General features: G+C 37.7%; 1 protein-coding gene across 1 annotated transcript; it reads right to left on the reverse strand.

Moving 5' to 3' along the window:
• Window positions 1-616: 616 nt before the first annotated feature.
• Window positions 617-10,757, reverse strand: LOC126964670 (seminal metalloprotease 1-like). Its single transcript, XM_050807929.1, has 6 exons — window positions 10,613-10,757; window positions 6,872-7,081; window positions 6,597-6,706; window positions 4,832-5,042; window positions 2,706-2,842; window positions 617-862 (listed from the first exon to the last, which is right to left on the reverse strand). The coding sequence occupies exons 1-6, from the start codon at window positions 10,731-10,733 to the stop codon at window positions 653-655; spliced, it is 999 nt and encodes a 332-aa protein (XP_050663886.1). The 5' UTR covers window positions 10,734-10,757; the 3' UTR covers window positions 617-652.
• Window positions 10,758-11,378: the final 621 nt, after the last annotated feature.

Consider the following 11,378-nt stretch of genomic DNA (forward strand, 5'->3'; position numbering starts at 1 on the left):
AGGTATTTGGGAGGCTGGTGTGAAGTCAGCAAAGTATCATTTGCGTCGTGTCGCTGGCAACGTTTCTCTCACTTTTGAGGAACTGGCTACATTGTTCTCACAGATTGAAGCGATATTGAATTTACGCCCTATAACCCCTCTTTCCGCTGATCCTACAGATCCTACTCCTTTAACCCCTGGGCATTTCTTAATTGGAAGACCTATGAGCGCGGTGCCTACGCTTCCTATCACGACAAAGCACCCCAACCGGTTCCAGCTCATTGAGTAACTAAGGCAACACTTTTGGGAGAGGTGGCGCCGGGAGTTTATAGCAGAGCTTCAACAGCGAACTAAGACAAAGGAGCTTCAGTTTGGAGACCTAGTATTACTTAAAGAAGATAATATTCCTCCACTTCAAAGGCGTCTAGCACGCATCGCTAAATTATACCCTGGATCGGATGGATTAAGCAGAGTCGCAGATGTCCTTACTACAAAGGGCACAACAAAAAGAGCTATCCACAAGATGTGTGTAATTCCTGCCAATGATGGTATGGATTATGGTAATAATAGTAATAATATATGGGAAATTATAATAGATTCAGGGAAATTGATGTAGATATAAATAAAATTAACAACATTTTAAATATACTTGAAGTATATTTAGCTTAAAAAATTACTCCTGTTTTTCAACAACTTCTGGAATATCTGCAATTATTTCGTCATCAGCCTTGGGTGACATTAGTGGGATAGACTTCTGGACTTCAGCTTCCAGGAGTTTCGCCTCTTCAGCGCTCCATGCTCCAGGGCAGTTGTAATGGCGTCTCAACCTTAACCAATCATAGTGAGTGACGTAGCTCTGTTGTCCCATCACGCCATAGTGAGCCTGAATAAAAAAAGTAATTTAAGCAAAACTGCTTCTTGTTAATGCATAAAGTATCAATAAATGAAAATTCTTTTTCGCACTAAATAATGTAACAATTTAAACATAGAATTATGGTAGTAACTTAGCACTTATCATTGATCTCTCTCAGTTAACATAAAGCTGCACCCGATTTTAATTGTTATAACTTGACAAGGCAATAAATTGACTTAATATAGGATATAATATAATATATTCACACGTAGGTATATATACATACACACAATCTCCATTGTATATTATTACATATAGGTACCTAAACAAAAATAGATAAAACAATCTAAAATTCAAAAATTAAATGGTTGTCCAGAGGTATTAAAAAAATAATGTGTAAGAAAAATAAAATTAAGGTATCAATTTTATAAGAATGAAATACCCGCAAACAAAAATAAATTTAATAATTATTATTATTCAAAGATTCTCAACAAGTGTATAGACCTAGCTCAGAGAAGTAGTAACAACAAATATATACTTACTCGAAAAATAAATGCAAAGCGTCGTGGAATGTGATTAAAAGAACAAAACTAACTCTAATTTAGAAAGTATCGATGAAATTAATAATGAAAATCAAATTAATATACATAGTCCAACTCAGATTGCTACTATTATTAATAATCATTTTATAAATAAAGTCATAAAAAGTCAAAATGTAAAAAATAAAAAACCTGCATATAAATTAAAGCATAACAATTCAAAAATTTTCTTAATGCCAACTGAGATAACAACCGTTATTAAGTCACTTAATAATTCAAATTGTACGGGCTGTGATGAAATAGCAACAAAGGTAATAAAGGAATTTGCAAAGGAACTAGCTCCAGTCCTAGCCTGCTTCATAAATCTATCTTTGGAAGAAGGTAAGTTCCCATCAAATTTAAAAAAGTCTACAGTGACACCTTTACTCAAAGCAGGAGAGAAAAAGGACGTTATCAACTAGCGACCAATCACACTAATTCCTATTATTTCAAAAAAATTCGAAAAGATACTGCACAAGCGTAAAGGACGCGTAAAGAAGTCTACGTAAGGAATGCGGCTAGATTAGTGTGCTCCATGATAAGTTCTGATTAATGTGTATTTCCATTTTTTTACTGTTTTTCTGATAGGTACAACAACTTATACGGAATATTTAATGATAAATATAACACGGAATGAACTGCCAATAATGATGGTCTGTTTTGTGTGGATTTAAATCTATATGCTGTATACATCATTTGGTGATATAGTTTACTTATACATAAAGTAAGCTAAATATTGATGTGACATTCTGGAAAGATTTTCGTTGTTCTGGAGATTATCAACATACAAATGCTACAGAAAAGAAAGTCTTTAACATATGGATTTAAAGAAAATAGTAAAAAAGGAGAGGAGAAAACACACCACCACTCTCAGCATATGGTCAAGTAAGTATGAAAGGCTTAATGGATGTGATTTTCAGCTGTGAAACAGATAAAGCTTCATCGAAGAGAGTACGAATGAGTCATGAAAAACGACAGGATTAAAAATGCCTGCGATGTAAACTATGGAGAACAATGGTATACAAATATTGCAATAACGATCAAGAATCACGCTACAAATTACATGTACGACTAATAATTATATTAGTAATATGCATTATGTGAGTAATTTCCATATATAACAAAGGATAGCAATTTATAACGTTTAGCAAAATATATACAAAGATATTGCAATTGTATAACTGCACACAACACAATACTAAACTTATAAATTCTTGTGAACTTCTAAGTATCCCAAGGGATAAAACCTAAGCATGGATAAGTTCCACCTTTAGTGCTACCTTATTCAAACTTACCCTCAGAGGGATAATAGTCGGTCTTCCATTTATACTGAATGCGGTGGCGAAGTAGTGCATGCAGCTTGTGTATTCATAAGGCAAGCCTAGGTTGCTGACTATATTTGATTCATACCGGTCAAAGTTGTACTCCATACCTTAAAAATAAATATTATATCAGTCTTTGTTTTTCACCATCTATTGTATACCAGGTCGCGACGTATTGACGAAGCCATTACGAGGGCTGCACTAAAAGTATCAGGAATGGAATATTTCCACTGTTCCTGTCATATTAAAATCTTTTTAATTGAAAACTCCTTGGTTTTAAAAATCGAATACCATTTATTTATTTTAAAAAAGTTTATCGGTCTTGTCACAAGGTCTTTTCAAACTTGTTTAGTCATTGAGAAAATGGAATTGACTCGATAAAATTCTAGAGCGATGATTTATTATGACTTTCGAAGTGGTTTAACACAAAAACAGTGTGTTGACCGGATGATTTCTGCATTTGGTGATGAAGCCCCATCCAAAAAACCACAATTTATCGCTGGTTTGCTGAATGACAACGTGGACGTGTCAAGCTCAGTCATGATCCCCGTCAAGGTCATCCAAAAACTGCAGTCACCAAAGAAAACGTTGATGCTGTGCGTAAGCTGATTGAGGAAGATCGACATGTGACATACCGCGAAATTCAGCCAACTTTTGACATTGGCATGAGTCAAATACAAATAATCTTGCATGAACAATTAGGTGTAAAAAAAATTGTTTTCCCGATGGATACCGCATTTGCTCTGTGAAGAGCAAAAAGCGGCTCGCGTTACTTGGTGCGTCAGAACTATCAAAAGATTCCACGCAGGACCCTCAAATGCTGTATACAACATCGTACCAGGTGACGAATCCTGGATATAAGCGTACGAACCCGAAACAAAAAACCAGTCACGAGTTTGGGTGTTCGAAAATGAGTTAAAGCCAACAAAAATTGTTCGTTCACGGAGTGTTGCAAAAAAAATGGTGGCCATGTTTGTCTCCAAACCCGGCCATGTTGTGACTATTCCTCTTGAGGGACAAAGAACGGTTAATGCAGAATGGTATGCTAGCATTTGTTTACACAGGTCGTTTCTGAACTCCGTAAAGAGAACTGCAACCGCCGCATCATTTCCATCACGACAATGCGAGTTCTCTCACCAGAACAAAAGAGTTTTTATAGCAAGAAAACATAGAAATATTAGACCATCCGCCGTGCAGCCCCGACCTAAGCCCTAATGATTTCCATACTTTCCCTAAAATAAAGAATAAATTGCGTGGTCAGAGATTTTCATCACCTGAAGAAGCTGTGGACGCCTACAAAACGGCCATTTTGGAGGCCCCAACTTCCGAATGGAATGGTTGCTTCAATGATTGGTTCCATCGTATGTAAAAATGTGTCAAATTTCGCGGAGAATATTTCGAAAAGCAATAAATACATTTTTAAATAGTAATGTTGTGTCACTTCCTTGATTCCCGATACTTTTAGTGCAGCCCTCGTAGAAGGAAATTGAGCGATATCAAGAGCGATGCTCAGACTAGATTAGAAGATTCACTGTGGATGCCCTCTGCCCCCTAGGATTCACGATGGGATGACGAGGAACATAATATTAGGAAGTCAAATTATAAGTTGCTTATTCACTGGGTATATGTCCAAAGCGAAGCCAAGAATACTGAATTTTGCAGCCAAACAAAATCAAGGTTTTTTTGTAAAAGTATCTCGACCTCGACCTGATATGTTTAGAATTTCCAATATGTCAGTTACAAATAAATAGATCGTCTCAAATGTTGGCGCTGACGTTGGCGAAGAGCTTCTGTTGTTGAGACGTTTTTATATTTTCTATATTAATATCCTGATAATATTTTCTTTCTTTTCTTTGAATATTTTCTTTAAATCTTTGAAAGATCATATCTCCCATGAATCAACTATTTTTATTCTTACTATGTTTTTAAATATGATATAAATACCAATAATAAATAAAAGTAATAAATCATTTTGACACCCGCCAAGTAATTAATCTGATCATGAATATTTGACACTTACATTGCCGTTTGACTTTTTCTTTTATATCAAAATTTTGATAAAGCTGGCCATCTACTATGGAAAGCAAAAAATTACTAACCTCGGAGGATATTTTCCCAAGCGATTCTAACATAATTATCTCTGTTGTACGCAGACTGCATGTGGAAGAATCCGAGAACATGCAGCCACTCATGAATGATTGTGGTCATCACGAAGCAGCCCCTGTCAGGGTCAGCAGGGGTCAGGTTCATGGTGTGGATGCCACGATCATGCCAAAAGCCCACACTGGCGTAACAGCCGTTGTTGTATCCCTATATATAAATATTTTTAAATTTAAATAAGTAGGTTGATCAAATGTGAATTTTATATTTAAATATAGACACGGGAGTGGGTCAGGGATTGGAAATTCCTTCTATCTTCTGCTTCTTCTTCACCTGGATCACTTTCCACTTTTCACTACTTCTTTTCTTCTTCTTCTTCCTTTACACTTTCGAGTCAGAACTAGAACTGCCGTAGGCCACTCTTAGAACGGCGTATATACCCCCCGGATCTGTTCCATTTTCAAAATGATTCTCCCATTCCATCTTTAAATTTAAATTGTACTAGAAAATTCTTTTGACTATTTTTATCCTGTTTACACATTTTCCATCTCTTTTTTTCTGTTCGATTTGATCCTGAACTTACTAGAAATTTCCATTAACTTTACAAAACCCAAAAATTTCCATACACTGGGTAGGTGTATCGAACCCGGGTCTACAGCGTCTATAGTAAACACTTTTACGCCAAAGCTTCGAGTACTGCTGACGGAGCTGTTGAAATTATCAATGTGTTGAAGTTTGACAACTCTCCTCATATACGTCGAAGCGTTGCTACGCGACAATATTATGGTTGCCTATAATATGTAGGCTACTGATGACTAAACGAAAAGTTATTGAAAATTTACAGAAGTTAGAAGTTGAAGTTATCTATTTATATATTATATTATATTATATTATATATTATATTATATTATTTTTATTATATTATATTATATATTATTATTTTATTATATTATATTATATATTATTATATTATATTATTATGCAACGAACAAAAAATATAGAAGCAATGATTTATTCATCGTACTTATGTCAATGTCCCTACTCGATTTTCGCGTTAAACCACTGTGAATCTATAAGGGAAGATGTTCTTTGTACTGGGGGTAATATAAGGCGAGTTTTAAGGTCTGATATTATTTTTTTTTAATTTTTAGATCTAAGAGAGTTGTCTAAAAGAGTTGAATCTAAGAGTTGAACAAAGCATACAAGACCTTATGACGATACGTCACTCGAACGGTTAGCTCAGTTGGTTAGAGCACCGGCACGGAACGCCAGAGGTCATGGGTTTGAGTCCCGCATCGTTCATAAAATTTTATTTGTGTATTAATCTTAGAAATGAGGGTTATCACTTTAAAAACATAACAAATTGTTTAGATTTAGAAGAGCGACATCTCAAGTTAATTTCCTAATATGCAAATATTGGGGTTGAGCAGGTTATCAACTGTAAAGTAGATCCTGTAGATGAAGCCACAACCTGAGAGTTGACCAAAACATAAAAGATTTTATGACGATACGTCACTCGAACGGTTAGCTCAGTTAGTTAGAGCACCGGCACGGAACACCGGAGGTCGTGGGTTCGAGTCCCGCATCGTTCATAAAATTTTGTTTTTCAAATTTTATACCCTAGGGTTCATAACTTGAGCACACGCTATTCAAACGCTCATGATTGATACTTATGTTGCATTCACGTAAATATATTGTCCGATTATTTCTATATATCATCTGGTAAATTATATAGATGCTGAACTCTTCTTGTTATATACTTACAGTGAGACGCACATAGTTCCTGTCATTGGCATTTCTCAGTCGGAACCTGATGCAACTGAAATGTTCAATCCATTGAATTGATCGAATTATGTGGTTAATCTGTGCCTGATCTGTTGAAAAATAATAATCAAAATATAAGACAAATGTGATCTGATCAATAATTATAACTATTCACTTAAAAGTGAAATAATCTTTGGTATAGTTAGTTCTTTTATATTTTATTTTAATAATACAATTTTAAATCAAATGACACTTAAAATAAATTTTCGACTTACTGAAGTGTCCTCCAGCGATTTCGTAGACAACTACGTTTCCGGGCCACTTAGTGTTGGGCCAGATGTACGCTGCTCTGCCAGCTGCATAGTCAGTGACCAGAGCATCTATCTGCCAGTCATCCAAAACTATGTCACCTTCGAACTTGCCACTATTCTCCCAAACACCACCCGGAGCAATTGCATTCGACGATACCAGAAAAGTATTATTACCTGTTCAAGGACAATCGATTAAAGATATTTTATAATAATTAAAAATCATCTTATCTATTACACGACAATCATATTTTTACGTAAATAGAGACGGAAACTGCGTGGAGAAATAGAGGCGGAATTTTGAACATTTGAACATCAAAAAGAATTCTAAATAAATCAATTTTGAGAAAATAAGTGCCTTTTATGCCTTTTTATGCCTTTTGATTGAGCTTAGCAAATAGTTGTTAGTTTGCAGACCATACTTTTGATTCCATTAGTATAGTGACCATAATCTTAATAAAAAAAATCTGGCAGTATACTCATAAAACATGAATGATAATGCATTCGTTTTTTTCGGACCGTCGATAAGGACTTTTCCGCTATGAGGAATTATTATTGAAGTGAAAACTTATTTAGGCACATTGACCTACTCAAAGTCTGGTAAAGACGAAACCTTGCCTTAATGGTATCATCCAATAATCCTGTTGCCCTCGTTATGAAAACTTTTTGAATCCTCATAAGTTCTAGACTACACAAAGATTAAACTACAGGAATGGTATTAACTGATGTTGAGAAAGCCTTTGGCACTGTTTACTATGCATATTTGCGTATGTGCAAACTCTTAACTCCTAAATTTACGTTTCTATTAAACAGGTTTGTTATATTTTATTTATCAAATAAATATTTTAAGGTACGAATAGATGACAATCCATCTAGCCTGCGCTCTATTCCGAGTCCCACAAGGACTCATCCTAGAGCCAATCTTATTTTTGGTAAACTTAAATAATATCCCTACTCAAACTCATACGCATATTACCGGCTTCGTAGGTTTTGTGGCGTCTTGCACGTTATGTGATGATAATATAGTTCTCGTAAAAACCAAACCAAAGCATTCTTTTTACAAGACGACGTTAAATGCCAATTAAGAATACTAAAATTACTAACTGCTCCATTCCTAAAGCAAACCCTACCCGACAAACGTTGACGAAGTTGATCGTGAAGTTGAACGTCGCTCCGCTCTGAGCCCTTCAGGCGATGTAATAAAACCCACCTCTTACGAAGAGGTGAAGCTAATCATTAAGGAGCTTCACTCCAAGAAGGCCCCGGGGCCCGACACTATAAACAATAGGGTTCTTAAAATCCTACCCTCGACTCTTATTACTTTATTGGTTACCATTTTTAATATTCTATTGTCTAATAGCGCGTTCCCCGAACAATGAAAGGATTCCATTGTTATCGGTATCCCAAAACCCAATAAACCTAAAGCTAATCCGAGTAGCTATAGGCCTATTAGCTTAATTAACTCGATCGGGAAACTTTATGAAAGATTAATTCTCGCGCGTCTTAATCATTACATCGCGGAGCTCAACCTGATACCCGACATGCAGTTCGGATTCAGAACCGCTCACTCGTGTCCCCAGCAGGCTCACCGACTCACCGAGTACATTCTCGTTCGGCGTCAACTTCACGCTACCACGGCAGCCGTGTTTTTCGATGTCGCGAAGGCATTCGACAAGGTATGGCACAATGGCTTAGTATTCAAGCTGTATCAACTGGGAGTGCCAGATAGGCTCGTGCGCATCATACGAGCCTACCTTACTGATCGCTCCTTCCGATATCGAGTAGAGGGCACCCTATCCTCACCCAGACCCATCAGGTCTGGCGTGCCACAGGGTTCAGTCCTCTCTCGTGAAGAGCGAGAAAAGAGTGGGAGAGCGACATTCCCAAGTTTCCGAGTGTCCAGCTCGCTCAGTACGCTGACGATACGGCACTCTACTTTGGCTCCGCTCTATTGAACCGCTCAATCTTGAGCAGGAATATTAAAGTACTTCAAGCCACCGTCGATGAACTAGGCAACTGGTTCAGAAAATGGCGGATTGAAGTGAACCCCACCAAGAGTGCAGCATCAGCAGAATAGCATCCGCGCTAAAAAACGACCGACCGACGTCATTAAATTGTATGAAACACCCATACCGTGGGTGAAGGATTACAAATACTTAGGAGTCAACGTTCAACAGCAATATGAACTTCAAGAAACATATTGATATGGTATGCAATAGAGCCCGATTTGTCCTCAGTCGCCTTTATCCACTTGTGTGTGGGCGAAGCAAACTTCCGCTCAAACACAAAGTGACGCTGTACAAAACCATCGTACGGCCCATACTGTCATACGCAAGCGTCGTTTTCGCGCACACCCGACCGAGCTACTTACGTCGTTTGCAAGTAGTTCAAAATAAATTCACGCGCATGGCAACCAGAGCCCCGTGGTTCATCCGAAACGTTGACCTTCACCGCGACCTGGAGCTTCCGACGATAGCTCAACACTTTAAAGAGATCTCGCGACGCTTCTTTGACAAGGCGCCTAACCATCCCAACATCTTGGTTAGGAAGGCATGCGGGTACACCCCCCTTCACCATAGTCTCAGCCCAATAAGACGTCCCAGACACGTAACGGTAGACCCGGGTGACGACATCACCATCGCGAACGCGACACCCACACAAACACCGACACAGACACGCACACACCGCCTTCGCAGGCGTAGGCGCGGTCAACCACCGCAAACCACTGGCACTCGTCACTCTGACGATGGCCAGCGGCCCGCACCCAGATACACCACACATTGTTTTGATACCCGACGAGACGTTAGTCCTCGTCCTGTAATCGTTTCACTACACTCACTCACACACGGACTGACTGACGGACTGACATACACCACTTACACAACCACAAACACACTCCACAAACAGACACAAACACAAACATACATGCACAATAACATTTACATTACTTACACACATTCAAACATACATACATACAATCATAAACACATACACACACACTTACATACATTACACTAAACATCACCACACTCGCCGGCGAGTGTGTTCTTCTCATCTTTTCATCTTCATTTCATCTTCATTTTCATTTTCATTCTCTCTCCTTCCCACAAGCACACAGCCGGTCTGAGGTTCGAGTCTCCTTAGGAGACGCCCCGCGACTGTTGTTGCGTAGTCTTTGCGGCCTCCACGGCCCACGTCCTACTTCGCTGTGAAAGCCAGGGCTGCTAACAGCACAGAGGAGGTTTTAGTCGGTATGGGGCGTCCGCTTACGCGGACACTATTTCCTCCTCTCAAAAAAAAAATCCTAAAGCAAATCAGTCAAAATCTCTAAGACGGCACTTAGTATAATTTCCGTAAGCCGGTATATTAAATATTCGTACCAACGCCATAGACCGGCCTATGAATAATACTATAGACTAACTAATATAATAAAATCTATTCTTATTGCTCATGTTCCTACTACACACAAATTTCAAATTTTCTGAATTAGGTACTAAGATGTTGGACTTTATTTCTTATGAGTTGGCACAGGTATCTTTTTTGTTATTGAGTATAGGTTGTTTGTTATAAGCAGTGCAAAATTAATCTAAAAATATTTATTGTTACTTGCATTTTTTGTTTTTTATGCTTTCACGTCTTACCTACATAGTCAATTATGACATTTTTAATATAATATAATAACAATAATATAAAATAAATTAGGCATACCTTGTCTGGTCTGCTGCAAAAATTTCTTATACTCCTCGACCTGTTCGGGAGACTTCAGTGGAGATGGGACGCACAAGATGGCTCCCACCAGGGCCAGTAACAAGATACACAGGCGGATCATTTTTCATACAACAAATCACTGGACATTCATTTTTATAGTTATCATGATCTGTTAAGACTCTCGTTCCAGATAATTAGTTGATAGAATGTTCATGATAATTGTAATTAAGTGATTATGACTTAAAACATAGTGGAGTTTACTTCCGACTTTGTTTCCTTTCGTTATGTTCCCCACCTTCATGCTATTAAACCAAAGTGGAACCCTATTGTATTGTAGCTATTGGCACCCCAACAAAGCTGAGCCTAAGCCTATGGCGCCATATACTTTTAGTGACATTTAGTTATTTGTGACATCAGTAATTATAAATAAGCACAGAGGTTAGTTGAATCATTTTAAAGATATTAAAAATATAAAATAAATTTAAACTTTAATAACAGGTCTGTAAAGTCGGATTGCGAAGTTGCACCAATTTTCGAAACATTCTTTACAGATATACCTGTTACCACTACAAATTCGTTGAACTCATCACCAGACTACGCTCTTTCACTATTGAAAGATAATAATGAATTGCACTCCAAACAGTTTGGTTCCACCCAGGGTCGTTCAACTACCGATGCTGGTGTTCCTGTCAACAAGTCAACAGACTTGATACATAAAATATTTGAAGCCTGAGAAGCGTCTCGTGATGCACTGGGCGTCTTTTGT

Source organism: Leptidea sinapis, chromosome 5 (assembly GCF_905404315.1).
Source record: "Leptidea sinapis chromosome 5, ilLepSina1.1, whole genome shotgun sequence".
NCBI lineage: Eukaryota > Metazoa > Arthropoda > Insecta > Lepidoptera > Pieridae > Leptidea > Leptidea sinapis.